Below are 19557 nucleotides of genomic sequence, written 5' to 3' on the forward strand. Positions count from 1 at the left end.
CATAGTTTAACTTTTGCCTTCCATGACCTTAGGTCCTGTTTATGATTTAGTGTTATTGTCACAAATAGCCTTTTTTAACAGTCTCATGACCTGTACTTTTAACATTAATGCTGGTCAATTGTTGTGTCTAAGCTCCAAAGGGAGGGGCCATAAGGAGGCATGTCGGACCTCCCTGCCTTTCAAGACTAGCATTAATGGAAAAAACCCCTACTCTGTAATTTAAAGAGGTTTATACTGAGCTGAATGTGTATGGCCAGTCCAGAGCACATGACCTCAAGAGGTTGTGAGAAAATGGCCCAGAGGCAGTCGGGTTACAGGTTGGTTTCATACATTGATGGGGACAAGAATTAAACGTAAAATCACAAATCAATACATGGAAGGCTTGCATTGGTTTGACCCAAAAAGGTGGGAGGGAGCTTATATAGGTTATAGGTGGGTTTAAAGCTTCTTTGGTTTGTAACTGGTTAAAGAATGAATTTTGGGTCAGGCGCAGTAGCTCACGCCTATAATCCTAGCACTATGGGAGGCCGAGGCAGGTGGATTGCTCAAGGTCAGGAGTTCGAAACCAACCTGAGCAAGAGTGAGACCCCCGTCTCTACTATAAAAAATAGAAATTAATTGGCCAACCAACATATATAGAAAAAATCACCCGGGCATGGTGGCGCATGCCTGTAGTCCCACCTAATAGGGAGGCTGAGGCAGCAGGATTGCTTGAGCCCAGGAGTTTGAGGTTGCTGTGAGCTACGCTGACACCACGGCACTCACTCTAGCCTGAGCAACAGAGTGACTCTGTCTCAAAAAAAAAAATTAAAAAAGAATGAATTTTTGTCTAAAGGTTTGGAATGTTTTTAGGTAAGGAAATCTGTTAATCGGAGACAAGCCACTGGACATTAACTGACACTGGAATGATCGTTTAAGCAAACTAATGGTCTGCAGGTGTGGTTTCAGCTTCGTCTTCCAGGGCCTTAGGTCCTGCTAATGATTTATTACGTTACTGTGACAAGAGAAACTCCAAGAGGGAGGGCGCAAGACTGACCTCCCTTCTCCTCTCGGTCAGCAACTGAGCTTTAAGGTTTTCTGGGGTCCCCTTGGCCTGGGGGGGGGGTCAGCTCTATCCCGTCAGCCAGGAGATTTTATTTTAGTTCAAGATTTTATTTTAGTTCTCAGCAGGGACTCAGCTGCAGGATTTTTCTGGGGTCCTCTCGGCTCGAGCGGGTCCCTCCAGTCAAGGGGGGCTGAGGATTTCACTTTCAGTTTACGGCTGCGTGTCTGCCTCATCAGATCCCGGACCCGCTAGAGCTGGACTTCTCCTTCGCGACTCGAGACGCCCACATTTCTGATTCCACAGGGCGCGAGTCGCGTTTTCCAAAGCAGCCGCAGCCTGCAAACTCCCGAGGCGGCCGTCGCGTCTGGGGAAGGGGACGCTTGCTGAGGCCGGGACGGCCGGCGGCGGCACAGACCCGGCGCCGTTTCCAGGGCGCCCGACCGCGCAGGCTGAACCGCGCCCCTACGTCTTCGGCCCCCGCTTTCTTTGCTTCCGTCACCGGGCTGCGCGGGCGTCGGCGGCGGCGGGGCCTGCGGGAGGGCAGAGGTCCCCCATCGCCGCCCCGTGCGGGCTTCCCCGCGCCGCAGGCTTCCGCCGCCACCTCCCGCTGGCGGTGGGCAGGGCACCGTGGGCACGAGGAAGACGCCGGAGGCCCCTTGCCCAGCGGCAGACGCCTGTCTCCTCGCGGCCGAGGCCGCCTCCCCGCCCCCAGCCCGCCGAACACCCGAGAACCTTCGCGAAGGCAGAGGCTAGGCGCGGCCTGCCGGGGGCCCGGCGTGGGGCAGCGGCGTCCGCGCATGCGCGGCGTCAGGACAGGGCGGAAGTCGACGCCGCCGCCTGACGTACTTCCTGTTTGTTGTTGGAGAAAGGAGAGAAAGGAAAGCGCGAGGAGCCGCAGCCGCCACCAGCACAGCCGAGCCAGCACCGAGAGGATCCCCGGGCCGCCGCCCCCTCCCTGCTTCCCGCCGCCGGCCTCCCGTGTCCTCGGTGAGGCGCCGCCGCGGGCAGGGGGGAAGCCGGACGAGGGTCGCGTGCGAGGCCCGGCAGGCGCCGGACCTGACCCGGAGCCCGGGTCGCGGCGGTGGGGTGACCTGGGTCTCCGGCCGGGCCTGGGCGGGGGCGGGCGCGGGCGCAGGCGGCCGTGGGTCTGCAGGGCGGCCGGGTCGGAGTCTGCCGGCGTCTGTCTCCTCCTCCCGCCTCCCTGCCCGCGCCGGGCCGGCTCCGCGGCCGTTGGGGGTGGGGCCCGCGCCGGGGCGGCCTAGCTGGGCCGGGGGCCGGGCGTCTTGGTGTTTTTTCGCTGCTTAGAGCCCACGTAATTGACTCCGAAGCCAGAATCCCTGGAGGTTTGCAGAGTGAGGTCCTCGTGGTGGGCCATGCTTCCAAGTATGGAGGGAGACGGGCGGGCGGGCGGCGGGGACGCCGGAGCCCTGTTGGTGGAATTCTCGGCCGGTTCTTCAGAAGTTTGGTGACTAGAAAACTGACTTTCGTCTTACGTGAAAAGCCTATTTCCCTTGTTTCACTTCAGAGGATTTGAACTGTAATTTATATAACTTAAGTTTATGTAACTTAAGTTTATATAAATTCTTCGCCAACTAAGGAAAGGAAGCTGACACGGGGAGTGCGAAATGCCGACCTTATATTGACTCTGAAAAGGTTTTGGAGGTAGCGCCTTCCAGGACGGGTTGGTAGTCAGGTGTGTAAACTTCATCAGTAACTTTTTCACACGAACCGTGGGGAGGAAATGGCCCGAGCAGAAGGATCGTGCCACCACCCGAGGGAAGGAAGGTTGCCCATGAAGCCGAAGGCTGCAGAAGATCTGGGAAGAGTAGGCTGAGCCGCGCCTTTTGCTATCTTTCTACGTTTTTATTTGAATTGTGCATTTTTAGTAAGATTTTATGAGTAGTATTTGTCAACTAATTGATTTAGTGGAAAAGTAAGTGATCAAAAAAGGAAAGGTAAACACACTATTTGAACTTGGTTGCTGCTTGTTCATGTTTAATCACATTTTTCCTAATAATTGTATGTATCAAAACGATAGTTTGTGGAAGGGATTATGTGCATGTGTGCCCCCCCCCCTTACTGTCTCAGGGGAGGTTTAATCCAGGCTTTTCTTGTTTCCACAACTGAGAGCCTTAAGCTCCAAGGGGTTGGGGTTGTATACCCTGTGTTAAAGTGATGAGTACTCCATGTACACACACTTTTATGAGCTGTGGACTTTGTGGGTTATTCAGAACATTAAACTTGGGGGGTAAATTTCTTTGAGTAGTTTGCAGGTGTGGATGCCGTGACAGGAAGTGGGAGCAAAAGAGGTGATTTTGGTTTTTAAATTTGCAATTTGGTTTTTGAAAAAGCCGTAGTAAGTGTGGTACTGTGGAGGATGAGAATGGTGGGAATTTCAGAGCTTTTAAGGAATTCCAGATGAGTTTGGCACCCTGCATTCAAAGCTGTGTTTTAAAATGCCGTTGTTTCTGAGTGTTAGATTTGGGAGATATTTATGGCTGCAGGACAGACTTCTCTGGAGGATGGGATGGGGGGAGTATTTAATACTGTAAAGACTAAATTGTGGATTTGGAATTACAGTGTGATACCTGCTACTAGGTGTCATACAACAGCTTTCCTTTGTAACCAAAACCATTATTTTTGAGTGGTAGAAACAAGGGTAAAACCATTTTACCTTGAATTTAACTGTGTTTTGAGTAGTTTCAAACAAATAAACAATTGCATCCATCCACCACCACAGTCAACAGTTTTCATCCTGGGTAACTCAAAAACCAGGTTTGGAGAAGGGGTGGTCTTTTGCTTTTTTAACAGTTTTAAACAAGGCACTTCAAAACTTGGTAAATTAGTTTTTAATTTTCCTGAATATGTCACAACATTACTTGTTTTTTCCATTGAGTATAGCCGGTAAGAGGGCACACGCATGACATGACACCTTACTGTTGCTCTTGTGTGAAGGTCAACTTCTGTTGTTTAATGCTTACACACGAAACACTTTTAAATCACATCTGATGCCTGTTGATAACAAGTTAGAGAATATAATCAGCCTTTATATTTGTTAGTTGATGTTTCAATGGGATTTAAAAAAACCTTCCCCCCCACACTTCGAAATAATTGTGTTAAAAATCTGGTTTGGTTTATATTTACCCAGGACACCACCTAGTGGTGAGACGCGTGTACCATGGCCTTGGCAAGTTAGAATGGGCCCGGGCTGCATTTAACAAATGCTATAGTTCCTCCTTGATGAATAGAATTTGAGAACTTCAGAGTGGAAGGAAACAAGATTATGAGAAGAAAAGTGAAGCTGGCAAAAATAAGAATATGTTAGAAATGATAATTTCGGAATGGAAAGACAGTGATACAGCAAAGCTGGAGAAAATGATTTAGTCAACTAGTAAAAAGTTGATGCTGTTGTTGTTAGTAAAGTGTTTTGTCAAACTTTGTATTTTTGAATGGAAATACAAAATCATAGTTAGAACCTGTCATGTTATTGGAGACATCTTACATAAGAAGTAAATTTAAGAGACACCTATTAAGGTGGGGAAGATTAATTTCTGGAAATACAAATATTACAGTATTGATCAAAGGGGAGAAAGTATTTTAATATCCCTCACACCTTATTTCAAAAGCCATACCGTATCTGGCTGTAGCTTGAGTTGCCCTTAAAACTGTTACCCTATTTAAAATTTGTGGCCAGGTGTGGTGGCTCAACGCCTGAAATCCTAGCACTCTGGGAGGCTGAGGTGGGAAGATCACTAGAGGTCAGGAGTTTGAGACCAGGAAGAGCAAGACCCCGTCTCTACTAAAAATAGAAAGAAATTGCTGGACAACTAAAAATATATGGAAAAAATTAGCCGGGCATGGTGGCACATGCCTGTGTCCCAGCTACTCAGGAGCTTGAGGCAGAAGGATTGCTTAAGCCCAGGAGTTTGAGGTCGCTGTGAGCTAGGCTCATGCCAGGACACTCTAGCCCCGGGCAAAAAAGCAAGACTCTGTCTCACAGACACAAAAATTGTAAGGACTCTTTGGCTGTTCTAAATAAATAACAAAAAGAGTGACCATTGCTTCTGGCTGTGATACTGTTGAACTATTTGTATATCAAAATGTTCCAGGATTTTAGGATTCTTAACCTCTGCTGCAGAATCACTTTTCTTTGGAAGGGTGATTTCCTCAGACAACAGGTGATTTTTGTCCCCTTTAAAATTCTTGGGAGCCTGAGGCAGGAGGATCACTTGAGTGCAGGTGCTTGAGGTTCCAGTGAGCTATGATTACACTACTACACTGTAGCCTGGGAGACAAAGTAAGACTGTCTCCCCCCCCAAAACACAAAAACACTACATTTTACCTCCAAAGACATTTAAAGACTGTTTTGTTTCGTGTTGTACCGGCAGACATGTGCATGCTTTAGCTGGTATGGTTGTGAACTGTGTGTTGGTAAATCTTTAATCCCCTCTGCCACCTGGAAGATGGCATATTCCTCAAAGGTGGGCTTTGAATCTGAGGGTGTTCCTTTGTGCCCTATAGCAATGTCCAGGACCCAGAGTGCTCAAAAAATACTGAATTTGAGTTGTTTTTTCTGGTTAGCCTATGTCATGGTTACCCTACAGTGATTAATAAGGGAATCCAGAATTTAGGAAAGTTGGAAAAATATGTATCACCTACAGTTTCAGTTTGCTAGCATTGGAGACTGATTACTTGACTTTTTTTTTTTTTTTAGCTGAAAGGGAGTTAGTCAAGGTTGTAACTACCTAATAGGTGGTGACTGCCAGTTGAAAGAATGGTCTTTGATAGTGAGTAATAGAGGGAATAACTTCCTGTGTTTGTTTTAGGACTATTTGAGGACATATTGGATAGGAATGTAACATAAGTAGGTGATGTGTGATAAGGAATAGTAGCTCACTACTGTGGTTTTTTCCTTCTTTTCCCTACCTAATTACATTTTGTTTGGGAATTCATCACATAATGAAATGACACTTGGGAAACTTCTCCACGTTTATTATTTCATTTTAAACTTGCTGTCTGCCTCCATTCCATTAAGCAGATAGTATTGCACTGCATTAGTTTGATGCCACCACATGATTTGAACTCCTTTTTAAAAAATGTTTTATTTAAAATTAACCATTTTCTAGAAGTAATGAGTATTTTAATTGACTGGCTTTTAAGCTAAGGATAGTGGAATGTCTTCTATGGACTGTGACCTCTTGATTTACATCACTTAACGCTGCATATGGTGTAAGTAGTGTTCAGTGGGTGGACAGTAGTGAATGGCTTTCTGGAAGAAGGACCTTTTTTTTCCCCTTCAGCTCCGTTTTCAGCATTGAGTCTCCTTTATTCGAGCAAAGGAATTTGTTTTTGTGGGGTTTTTTTCTTTTGGTTGGGTGAAAAGACTTGGAGGAAGACTTTTTTTTGCAAGTAGAGAAGTTTCTTAGATGCTAGATGGAGAGATGTTTGAAAATGGCTTCATGCATGGAAAGATAGTCATTTAAGGTACTTTAACTTTATTATTAAGTTGGATGGCTAAGATTTGGGTCATAGAGCAGAAAAAGCATAAAAGTCCATATACTGAACTTGAGGTCCTTGACTCTGATAATCTGCCACATAATGACTGTAAGATTATAGTGGAACTGAAAAATTCCTGTTGCCTAGTGACGTCTTGTTTTGTAGTGACTCTGGTGTAAACAAGCTTACTGTGCTGCCAGTTGCATGAAAGTATAGCACATACAATTATACGTACAGTTCATAATACTTAATAATAAACTGTTACTATATTCACCAGCAAACTGGTATTAACTGAGTAGTACCTAAGTGGACACATAGGTACTACAGTAATAGAGTATTGGGCAGGGGCGAGGGGGGTGGGTATATACATATGTGAGTGAGAAGTGTACCATCTGGGGGATGGCCATGCTGGAAACTCAGACTTGGGGGGGAGGGGGGAAAGGGCATTTATTGAAACCTTAAAATCTGTACCCCCATAATATGCCAAAATAAAAAAATAATAAACTGTTACTGATGTATTTACTGTTTTTTTAGTCATTATTTTAGAGTATACTTCTACTTTAAAGAAAAAAGTTAACCATAAAACAGCCTCAGGCAGGTCCTTCTTGAGATATTCCATAAGGCATTGTTATAGGAGATGACAGCTCCCTGCATTGTTGCTCTGAAGACCTTCCAGTGGGACAAGACACTGGATCTGAAGACTGAGGTATACGGTCCTGGTTGTGTGTAGGCCTAGGCAAACGTGTGTGTTGTAATAGTCACATTGGGTACGTATATTCTCTCAAATTTCATTAAGACCATGGGGCACAGTAGTGGCTGTTAAAAATTCACTTTTAGAAAGTTATGAAAATCAAAATCTTGTAACTTAAAGGAACCAACTGAGCTGTGCAAAAAACTTAGCTTTTTAAAGCTAATTCGTGATGGAAGACCTCAAATAGCTCAAACTTTGATGTATGATTTCTGTTCAAAGCTGATAGTAAATACAGTTTTATGGACAAGAACACAGGCGATGGGGCAGGGCCCAGTGGCTCACGCCTATAAATCTAGTACTCTGGGAAGCCCAGGCAGGAGGATTGCTTGAGCTCAGGTGTTTAAGACCACTTTGAGGACAACCAAGACCCTGTCTCCACTAAAAGTACAAAAATTAGCTGGGTGTCCTGGTGGGTACCTGTAGTCCCAGCTACTTGGGAGGCTGAGGCAGGAGGATTACTGGAGCCCAGGAGTTTGAGGTTGCTGTGAGCTGTGAGGCCACCACAGCACTCTACTAGCATCACTGGCCTGGATAACAGGTTTAAAGGAGAGGTGATGTTTCAGTTCCCTCTCCCCCCTTCCATGAGACCAACTGACTCACTGGCAGTCTCAAGGCCTTATCCGATAGAAGTCTTTTCTGTTTGGTTTTTGGTAGTTAATTTGGTACCTTTATAATAGTGGCCCTGGATATTTCATTACATTTGTTTTACATTTTCTGTAGCAATGGTGTTATCTTTGTAGCTAGAGCTTCATGAGTATAAAAATCATGTCATCTGCATACGGGTTGGCATGCAGTTGATACCAAGTATTTAACTATCCATGTATTTAGCCATGAGGTGTGAATTTTGGTCATAGAAAGCCTAAAAGTAGTCAAAGTGAGCTTTTGCAGGTAGCCAGTAGGCTTGGGAACCTGTAAAGGACCTTTCTAGGACCTTTTCAGTGATGAGCAGAATGGAGGTTAGTAGGCACTTTGGGACTTTCCTGCACTTTTTTTTTTATAGCAAAAGGAGAATCTCAGACTTTATAAAAATAACTTAGACTTATTTTTCCTGGAATTCAGCCTTAAGAATGTTCTAGTAATAAAATTTGCAAGTGTAGGTAATAGTTCATCCGTGGAGTCGTTGCAGAAGATACGCTAGCTGATTTAGGAAGTACCCTGGTTCAAGTGTAAGCCACAGTGGAGACGTGGGTGTTTGAACCAGGAGCGCCTTGTGTGTGTCACCCGTCAGCCCTCGTCCTGGTGCTGCACATCTGAGTTTATTTGCTGGGTGAGCGGGGTTGGCCCATAGAGCTTAGAAGAGGAAGCGTGTTAATTTGTAGACTGGGGGAAGAACTGAAATCTTACCCTTTAGTAGACAGTTGTGCTGTGACAGTTGTTCTGTCAGCAGTGGCGTATCTCCTTGGATACGCAAAGCTTCAGGAGCCTTTTCCTCGTTGGCAGGACCATTTAAATGTGACGTAATAAAGTGAGAATTGAGGGGCTTGGGCTTTGTCATTCAGTCTTTTGGGTCATCTTAATGGCTATTTGGGCACAGTGCATTGGATGTAGGATTCTCCTTGGGTAAGTCTGGACTTGAACATATATACAATTTGGTTCTGATTACAGTACTTGGTATATATTGTGTGCAGTGACATTTTAATGTTTGGCTAATTTGGCTTGGTTAGTCTAAATTCATCCTGGTAAGTGGACAAGCACTTCTGGGTTCACATTCTAGAGGAGTATGTCGTTTATTGGAGGAGCTTGTTGGAAGTGCAGATTCACAGGCTAACATAGTTTGGTGAAATAGCATCTTTTGGAGTGGATCCTCTTTTGGTCACATTCCTTCATTTTTCATGCCTACTCCAGTGACAGTCTGCTCTGTAGACTGCCGTCATGCCTGTTTCTGTTTGTACATGCTTTTCCTTCTCAGGAGCACTTGCCTCCCCAGCAGCTGCTGATCCTCACAGTTCATTGTTGCCTACTCTTTTACTTTCCCTGACTTAGTTTATTTATTTTTTCTTTTTTTGTTCCTGACTTAGTTTAGAGTTTTCGCTGCACCCAGTCATCACTGTCAACTTAATTTTTCCAGCCCTAGCAACGTTTGGCACCGAATGGCGTCCTCATGTTGAAATAGTGAATATTGGCACATGCAGTTAAGACCTGGGTGTGTTCCTGTAGTCCCAGCTACTCAGGAAGCTGAGGTGGGAGAATCGACTTGGGCCCAGGAGCTTAACCACTTCGGTCCGGCGCTCATAGGCTGGGAAACTTTGCCCACAGCTGGCCCTCATAGTCTGCACGATAGTTTGTGCTGTGCATTGGCTATGAATCCGTTTTGCTCTTTTGTGATGAGGAAAGCTTTAAAGCACTGAAAACTTGTTTTACTTTACAGGCAGCTTTAGGAAAATAACTCCCCCTAAGGACTTGTTAAGAGGTCACAGATTTGTAGAAACTTATTAGCTGAACGTACACACTGCAACTGCAGAGATAAAAGCTGTAAAAGTAAAAGCTGTTGGCTAAAGTCGATGCTTGGCTGTGTGCATTCATCTGTGGCTGTCATTCATCTGTGGCTGTCGACTATAGTCGATGCTCATACCGAAGTGGTTAAAAGGCCAGCCCGGGCGATATAGTGAGACCTTGTCTCTTGGGGGGAAAAAGGTGGTTGTGGTGCATACCTGTACTCCCAGCTACTCTGTAGGCTGAGGTAGGAGGATTGCTGGTGACCAGAAGTTTTGAGGCTATATGGAACTATGATCATGCCACTGCACTCCAGCCTGGGTGGCAGAGTGAGACTCCATCTCTTGGGAAAAAGATAAAAGACTTGGCCTCCCTTGATTTCAGTAAAGATTTGGTCAAAATTTAACAAGTAGATGGAAAAAATGGGCAAAGGACATAGACAAACAGTTCATAGGAATCAAAGTTAGGGATGGTTCTTGAATGTGAAAAGGTGAAAAGACGCTTAACTATATAAGCAAAACCGTAAAGGATCGGATTTCACTGAGGTTGGAACAATTAAACCTTAAGCCGGTTGGTAATTGTTTTTGAAGGCCAGGAAAAACTTGAGGCTGCTGCTGGTCTAACCTCTGTGGAGAGGAGTTAGTCAGCATCTTTTTTTCTTTTTTTAAAGACATGCGTTCTTTTCTGCAGAAATTCCTGCAACTCAGAGATGTGATCAGGACAGTTCTGGAGAGCCTGGTCTCACCATGACCCCTTCTCTGCGCGTTGTCATCCGAGCCGGATACTCAGCCTCCTGCCTCAGGTTTCCCAGCCTGGAGATGAGGACAGTGATAGTGTGGGGTCTTGTGTGAGGGTGGAGGGAGGGAAGATCATTTCCCAGACTGTGACCGCGACTTTTGTGAGCGTGTGCGGATGTTTGTTACAGTGTGGTTAGAGATTGTTGACATTTCCAGTGTAGGACCTATAGTGCATTGGGCCGGAACAGGCGGACTTCAGAGAGAATAGACAGCTTTCTGTGTGTTGGGAGAGGAGGAACGTTCTCCCAAGATGTGCTCTGAAAGGGGTGCGGGGTTTGTGCAGAAAACGGGTGGGGTAAGGGCATTCTGGAAAGCTTGCAGCTTTTTGATCTGTGGCTTGCCCTGCGCCCGCCCTCTAGCTCAAGGAAAGAACCTATAGCCATGATTCTCAACCTTCCCCCTCCCTCACCCGCGGACTTCCGGCTATGCCTGGGGATTTTTTAAATGGTCAGAACTGGGGCCTGGTGTGGGAGGATTGCTTGAGGCCAGGAGTTGGAGGTTACAGTGAGCTGTGGATACGCCTCTGCACTCCAGCCTGGACGAAACTATGGGGGAATAAACCCAAAACAAAAAGAACTGGGGACTGTACTAAATTCTGATAATGGTGGTGGTTACATGAATCTATATGTGTGTAAATTTTTTTATCTATATGTGTGTAAATCTATATGTGTGTAAATACAAATATTTTTTATTTCAAAAAAAAAAAACTGGGGAGGTGCTGCTGGCACCTGGCGGGTATAGACCATGGTCTGCTAGGCAGCCTGCAGTGCGGGACAGACTCCCACAGCAAAGGAGTGTCCAGCCCAGACTGTCAGACTCAGACCCTGACCCAGAGGGACACTCGGGCTGCAGAAGGAAGGGGTGCACCTGGCCTTGCGGTTTACTTCTCTCTCTGGTGCAGCTTTAATAAAATACTTTGTAGATACTTTTGCTCTAACTCTAGAAGCCCCTGGATAAGTCTTTTTCTCCCACAGTACTGGGATTATAAATGTGAGCCACTGCACCTGACCTTGAAATTCCTTTTTATAAAGTAGGCAGTTAAATGTTAAGAATAGAATCCTTCCTGTCCACCACAGTGCCCTCTTCCCCAAGGGGCTCGACATGTTTTCACTTTGAAAGGGGAAAGTGGCTTGTAAGTAGTATTTTTCTAAATTTGCCCTTCATTTAAAAAAATGATTACAATTTTCTTTGGTCTTTTTTTAAATTTTTTTTTTATTTTGGCATATTATGAGGGTACAGATTTTAAGGTTTCAATAAATGTTCTTCCCCCCTCCCCCCCACAAGTCTGAGTTTCCAGCATAACCATCCCCCAGATGGTACATATCTCACTCATTATGTATGTATATACCTGCCCCCCTCGCCCCCCAGGTCTTTTTTAATATATATGTTTTTTTGAGATAGACTCTCCCTCCCTTGCCCTGAGTAGAGTGCAGTGGCGTCATTGTAGCTCCCTGCACTCTCATACTACTGGGCTCAAGCCATCCTCTTTTCTCTGCCTCCCAGAGTGCTGAGATTGCAGGCGGGAGCCCCTGCATCTGACCAGCCCTTCAGTTCTTAAGCCATGTAAGGGCTTCTGCAGTGAGAATTGGTTATACAGGCCTAGCTACTTAATAGCTAACAAAATCAATTCCTATCATTGACATCCTTGCTCCTTGTCCTTCTTTTCTTAAGGAAAATCTTTGAGGGGTGTTTCAGGAGGAGGAGAAGTAAAGGCCTTCAAGGATTTTTAGCGTTTTATTTTTTTTTAATAAAATTTTTGTTTTGAGACAGACAAGTTTTGTTTTGTTTTTTAATAAAATTTTTGTTTTGTTTTGTTTTGAGACAGAGTCTCACTTTGTTGCCCAGGCTAGAGTGAGTGCGGTGGCGTCAGCCTAGCTCACAGCAACCTCAAACTCCTGGGCTCAAGCAATCCTCCTGCCTCAGCCTCCCAAGTAGCTGGGACTACAGGCATGCGCCACCATGCCCAGCTAATTTTTTCTATATATATATATTAGTTGGCCAATTAATTCTTTCTATTTATAGTAGAGACGGGGTCTCGGTCTTGCTCAGGCTGGTTTCAAACTCCTGATCTCGAGCAATCCGCCCGCCTCGGCCTCCCAGAGTGCTAGGATTACAGGCGTGGGCCACCTCGCCCGGCCCTTGTTTTGTTTTTTAATAAAAATTTTGTTTTGAGACAGTCTCGCTCTGTGTCTCTAGCCCGCCAAGGCACTCACTAGAGTGCCTCATAGCTCACTAGAGTGCCTTGGCGTCAGCTTAGCTCACTGCAGCCTCCAACTCCTGGGCTCAAGCGATCCTCCTGCCTCAGCCTCACGAGTAGCTGGGACTACAGACATGCGCCACCATGCCCAGCTAATTTTTTTGTTTTTTTAGTTGCCCAACTAATTTCTTTCTGTATATATTTTTAGTTATGCAGCTAATTTCTTTCTATTTTTAGTAGAGATGGGGTCTCACCTTGCTCAGGCTGGTCTTGTCCCTCCTCAGCCTCCCACAGTGCTAGGATTACAGGCCTGAGCCACCACACCCGGCCTATTTTATGCTTTTTCATAATTCCCTTGCTCCCTGTGTTCACCATCTTCCCCAATCCCAGTTTTTGGTATGAAGTTTACATTTTACTTGTTTTCTGTTCAAGTTTGTCTTTATATTTTGGCATGGGGGCTCTCCCTCCTGACTTCCACATTAATAGCCTTTGCTCTACTTGCCTCCCAAGTAGTGACAGGCTCTTAGAGTGAGTCCAGCCTGTTCTTTTTTTGTTACTTCTGGAGCCTTAGTAGCTAGTTTCAGTATCACCTGTTTCCTCTTTGATCCCAGCCTTCTTATCTTAAGAATTATGTTGAACCTTCTTATCCTATTTCCATGTCTCTGCATGGAACCTGGATAATGTCCTTAGCTCTCACTTCCAGATCACAAGCCCACTCTAACCCTCTGGAATCTGCTGTTAAGTTTCAAATGGCTGCCTTAATAACTGTTGGTACCATTTTGGTTCGTTAACAAACCAGCAGGTTAACACACAGACATTTCCATTCCTCTTATCATGATTCTTTTATGCATACTCTGATTGTTTTATGAATACTTTGAGGAGTGTGTGTTTCTCATTCTGAATGCTTTCCTTCTGTTTAGGATTGGGTTGTGAGCTGATCTGCACAGGGATTGTTTTCTGTAGGAATCTCTGTGATCTGAGTTGTAGAGACTCATTTCTCCTAGAATAGTACTTGAAGGTAATGAATAGGATTCTGTTTTGCATGTTTGAAGTTTTTAGGGCTTCGTGTTCTGAGGGGTGTTTCTCCTTCCCTCTTCTCTGCAGTTCAGGGGGATGTTTTCCCCTCTCTTGGAGTTACAGCTCTTTGAGGGACCACAGTTAAATGTAGGGATTTTAGTTGCAGCTCCTGCTTCCCTGTGCCTTTAAACAAGACCCCCTGGAAACTCCAAATTTCACCCCAACAGTGCACAAGCTTCATCTGCTGCCTGCTTCTAATTTGCTGGTTGTTACTGGCACCCTGGGTGTGTCATTCTATCCTAGGAGCTGAGCTGTGTCTTTAAATTTGCTATATTATCTAAAACTCTGGGTATTTGTGCTAGGAGGTGGTTCCTTATTGGATCGTTGTGTGATATGTTTAATTTAGTTTTTTTTTTTTTTTTTTTTGGAGACAGAATCTCACTCTGTTGCCCTGGCTAGAGTGCCATGGCGTTAGCCTAGCTCACAGCAACCTCAAACTCCTGGGCTCAAGCAATCCTCTTGCCTCAGCCATACTCCTGGGCTCAAGCGATCCTCTTGCCTCAGCCATACTCCTGGGCTCAAGCAGTCCTCCTGCCTCAGCCTCCCGAGTAACTGGGACTACAGGCATGCACCACCATGCCTAGCTAATATATATATATTATATATATTATATGTATATATACATATACATATATATGTATATATGTGTACATGTATATATACATACATATATGTATGCATGTATGTATTTTTAGTTGTCCAATTAATTTATTTCTATTTATAGTACAGATGGCCTCTCGCTGTTGCTCAGGCTGGTTTCGAACTTTGACCTTGAGCAGTCCACCTGCCTCTGCCTTCCAGAGTGCTAGGATTACAGATGTGAGCCACCACGCCTGGCCTGTTTAGGTTTTTTCTTGTTTTGGGTTCCTGGACTGGTAACAAACAGATTGCTTTTTTTTTTTTTTTTTTTTTTTTTTGAGACAGGGTCAGTCTGCATTGCCCTGGTTGGAGTGCAGTGGAGCCATCATAGCTCACTGTACCTCGAACTACTAGGCTCCGACCATCCTCGCGCCTCAGCCTCCAGGGTAGTTGGGATTACAGCCGCGCATCACCATGCCTGGCTAATTTTTCTGTTTTCTAGAGGCAGGGTCTCGCTATGTACTTCAGGCTGGTCTGGAACTCCTGGCCTTCAAGCCATCCTCCTGCCTTTAGCCTCCCCAAAAGATTGCATTTTTGTATGTTTCTTCTTAACCCTTTTATGTAGTCACTCCATGAATATTTAATGAGGGCTTTGCAGACAGACGTGCACACACGTGCTGAGTCATGAGGCAAAATATTTTTTTCATACTATGGATTTCTCTCTAAATTTGGAAAGTAAAAATACAATAAAATTGTACATCTTGCTTTGAGAAATGGAATAACTCATAAGGTGGCATTATTTAACCTTGACATTGTTCAAGCTCGGCAACATGGCCTTACGAAGGTTAAGATCTCATGTATTTATTTACAATGAGAATATTTCTTTTGAAACTCTCCAAAACTAAGGTTTCTGGGAAACTTTTTGGACAAAGTGGCTTGGTTTATTGGGTCAAGTTAACGTGGCATAGACCTGTTCGATGCAGTTTCTTGATCTTTGGTTTAATAAAATGATTTAGCCAGTCAAATTTAAAGAAGTAAAATTGGTTAACCGGGCACGGTGGCTCTCGCCTGTAATCCTAGCATTCTGGGAGGCCGAGGCGGGCGGATCACTCCAGGTCAGGAGTTTGAAACCAGCCTTAGCAAGATCAAAACCCCGTCTCTACAATAAATAGAAATTAATTGGCCAACTAATATATATAGAAAAAATTAGCTGGGCGTGGTGGTGCATGCCTGTAGTCCCAGCTACTCGGGAGGCTGAGGCAGGAGGATCGCTTGAGCCCCGGAGTTTGAGGTTGCTGTGAGCTAGGCTGACGCCGTGGCACTCACTCTAGCCTGGGCAACAAAGCGAGACTCTGTCTCAAAAAAAGAAGTAAATTGGTTAGGAAACTTCATGTCTTAAAGAAACAGGATATGTGTATTTCCTGATTGTGGGACAAGAGGCTACATGCCCTATCAGAGGTGGCACAGCAGAATGGATTTTCATTGTAGCACTCTGTGAAGTAGCAAGGGAACCTAGTGGCCTACAGGTGAAGCAAATCTCTGCTGTGAGTTTTGGACTGAAGGCGCCATCTGTAGCAGTAACATGTACAAGGCAGTACTGTATTTGTTTGGTGGATGGATGGATGGGAGTTTGAAGCCAGAGGGTAAAGTTAACACTAATAACTTTGCATTCAGAAACCTTTTGTTTTTCTGTTGGGACATGTGTGAAGAGGGGTTTTGCTGTCCCTGGTGAGAGGGACAGAACGGTGGAAGGTAGCTTTTTGTTCTGATGTGCAGTTTCTTCAGGGCAGGGACAGTGTGTTCGCCTTCGGCGCGCAGTCTTGCCCAATGCCTGGCACAGGCGTGTGCGGAGGAAGGGGGTGACTGGTGTTTTCTGAGCATGGCCCACGTGTGGGAAAACAGGACACCACGGAGAGCCTGTCAGCTCGTGGTCAGGTGGCCACCAAGTCTCTTGAGTCGCCTGCACCTTTTATTTAGTTTAGGCTATTATTAGGCTATTTCAGAGCTTTTTTCTATATCTAGAAGGGTTTTAGAAATCAGTTTTGGAATCAGTTCCCAGAGAGGAGGCCCTGGCTTGACAGGCTGGGGTTAGCTGACAGAAATACTCTCTGGGCCAGCAGGTGCTGGGTGACTCTTGTGACCAGCTCCCATCCCTGTGACCCACCCAGCCCTGCAGTCTTGTCACTGACCGCCTATTTTTAATTGCAGGACCTGTTCCCACAATCAGTTAAAACATGGTGGATTATTATGAAGTCCTAGGCGTGCAGAGACATGCCTCAGCCGAGGATATTAAAAAGGCGTAAGTAATTTTATTTCTGAAATAATATACCTGGGCAGTTGTACATTGGTAATTAGGTAGTATAACTCCTTCTGTTGCTATTAAAGTGGCTTTTAATGTTATATAACAGTCTTTGAATGCCACATAGCTCAATTTGAACTTCAGAAAGCAGTTAACAAATGTGCATTTGCATCCTGGGACCTCAGTGTAGCCCTTTGCTTTTCAGGCGCTCGGGTCACCCTGTTCCTTGGCCTTGCCTGATGCCATATCTGTTTGGAGTAGATGAAAAATTCATGGGGGATGTGAAATAACCCCAATTTTACATTGGACTTTGAAATGGAGCAGACTTGGCACTTTTCCAAAGCAGGGGCCTAGAGCATAGTACCCTGACTTCCCCCGTATGGTTGCTGGCCCCAGCCTGTCCTGTCAAAGGCCACTCTGCTCCACATGAAGTCTGAGATCTCCAGGGCCTGGCCAACGTGAGGAGGGCAAGTCCTAGGTCACAGACAGCTCTCAGGGTCAGCTGGATGGAGGGGTGGGGGGCGGTGAGGAACCTGTGGCCTTCCAGATCCCCAAGTGTGGCTCCTTGATCGAATCCAAACTTGATAGGACAAATCCCTTTCTTAAAAAGATTTGTCGGGTATAATTTGGATTCAGTCAAACGACTGCACTGAAGGATCCAGGTAGTTATTAACTATCAATGGACAGGATATACCAGAAAAGTCACAATACAGATTTTTTTTTTTTTTTTATAGTCTCACTCTCTCACCAAGGCCGTAGTGCAGTGGCATCATTATAGCTCACTGCTGCAACCTCAAACTCCTGGGCTCAAGCAATCCTTTTAACCTCAGCCTCCCTGTGGCTGGCTATAGGTGCACACCATTGCCTGGCTAATTTTTTCTTCCTTTCTTTTTTTTTTTTTTTGGTAGAAACAGGGTTTGTTTGTTTTTTGAGACAGAGTCTCACCCTGTTGCCTGAGCTGGGGTGCTGTGGAGTCATCCTAGCTCACAGCAACCTCAAACTCCTGGGCTGAAGTGATCCTCCTGCATCAGCCTCTTGAGTAGCTGAGACTACAGGCTCGTGCCACCACACCCAGCTAATGTTTTCTATTTTTAGTAGCGATTGGGGTCTCATTCTTGGTCAGACTGGTCTCGAACTCTTGAGCTCAAGGGATCCTCCAACCTCGGCCTCCCAGAGTGCTAGTATTACAGGTGTGAGCCACCGCGTCCGGCCAGGGTCTCTTTCTGTTGCCCTGGCTGGTCTCAGACTCCTGGGCTCAGGTGATCCTCCTGCCTGGGCCTCCAAAAGTGCCCGGCAATTAGTCAGTTTTAAAATGCTAAGGATGTCAGCCATCTGGGATAGACCGGAAGTTGCCTGTAGGGTGTCCATTTCAAACCTCTGCCAAGGAACCTGGTAGGCACTTACACTATCACCAGTGGAGTGACATTTCTTACAATGCCTGAGTCTATAGTGCAGTAATACTTGGTAGATTGTGGAACAAAGATACAGTTCGAAATCCTTTACTCTTTGTGAATGGATTAATGGATAAACACACAATATGTTTATGTGTTTTTGTTATGCTAGGTAATTGGAGAGAGTAGATTGGTGTTAGTTATGTCTGAGAACATACAGGTTGACCAGCATCTCCAGAATGACATTGAAGTATGAATTTAGAAAAGGCTTTTGAGGCTGGGCGCTATAGCTCATGGCTGTGATCCTAGCACTCCTGGAAGCTGAGGCTACAGGATCACTTGAGCCCAGCAGTTTGAGGCTGCAGTGAACTACAATGACACCACTGTGCTCTCTACCCAGGGAGACAGCGAGTCTCAAAAAAAACACCAAGGCTGGGCGCGGTGGCTCATGCCTGTAATCCTAGCACTCTGGGAGGCCAAGGTGGGAGGATTGCTCAAGATCAGGAGTTCAAAACCAGCCTGAGCAAGAGTGAGACCCCCGTCTCTACTATAAATAGAAATTAATTGGTCAGTTAAAAATATATATAGAAAAAATTAGCCGGTTATGGTGGCACATGCCTGTAATCCCAGCTACTCAGGAGGCTGAGGCAGGAGGATCGCTTGAGCCCAGGAGTTTGAGGTTACTGTGAGGTAGGCTGATGCCAGAACATTCTAGCCTGGGCAACAGAGTGAGACTCTGTCTCAAAAAAAAAAAAAAAATTGACTTTAAACCTTTAAAAGCAGCAAGATTTTTCTATTAAGTGTACGATTGCATAAATACTTCTCAATGATAGCCATGGGGTGCATGTTATTAGCACTGTCTTTTGTGGCCTCTGGCTTTGTTGGTTGTGTGCTGAGCATTTTTGTTTGAGGACTAAGCTAGTGTGGCTCCCACCCACTCCCCTACGCCTTCAGAGACACCTTACTCTTATCGGGTGTCTGCATCACAGCCTGTGGGTTCCCCCCCCCCCCCAATGATGTTCGTTCTGTGGTGCTGAAACACTGGTGTGCAGATCATAGGTCTAAAGATCAGCATGAAGTCATTTGATGCCATTTACACTTAACTATATATTGTACACTGTATTGTACTTTGATTTTTAAAAACTTTCGTGATGAGGGGCATATGCAGTTGAACCTTGTCCTGGGTGCTTCTACGTCCCCTAATTTTCAGTACATGAACACTAGGTGATTGATGCTATTAATAGTGCAAACTAATTGTTCCTTTTCTTTAGTCTTTTATGTGATCTGTCATTTTTAATTGAAGGTTTGTGGCACTATTAGGGGGGACTTGGTCTACTACTTTAGAAGCACAGTGATATAAAAAATTCTGTTAGGTAGTCTAGGTTCTAGCTTGAGTCAGATTTTAGTATATTTAAACCAAGGTTTTTGCTTAAAATGTTAAGTTGAACCATAGTACCCTTACATTAATATTTGCCAAGAATTAAAGGGACTG

The 19557-nt window shown here is 45.2% G+C and overlaps 1 protein-coding gene across 2 annotated transcripts in view; it reads left to right on the forward strand.

Moving 5' to 3' along the window:
- The first annotated feature begins 1552 nt into the window (after positions 1 to 1552).
- DNAJB6 (DnaJ heat shock protein family (Hsp40) member B6) overlaps positions 1553 to 19557 on the forward strand; it is a 66011-nt gene continuing 48006 nt past the window's right edge. For both annotated transcript variants that reach the window (XM_076006759.1, XM_012786273.3), the window contains exons 1-2: positions 1553 to 2032; positions 16584 to 16674. In XM_076006759.1, coding sequence (XP_075862874.1) covers positions 16610 to 16674 — 65 coding nt within the window. In that variant the 5' untranslated portion in view covers positions 1553 to 2032; positions 16584 to 16609. The remainder of the gene's footprint in view (positions 2033 to 16583; positions 16675 to 19557) is intronic.

Source organism: Microcebus murinus, chromosome 9, assembly GCF_040939455.1.
Source record: "Microcebus murinus isolate Inina chromosome 9, M.murinus_Inina_mat1.0, whole genome shotgun sequence".
NCBI lineage: Eukaryota > Metazoa > Chordata > Mammalia > Primates > Cheirogaleidae > Microcebus > Microcebus murinus.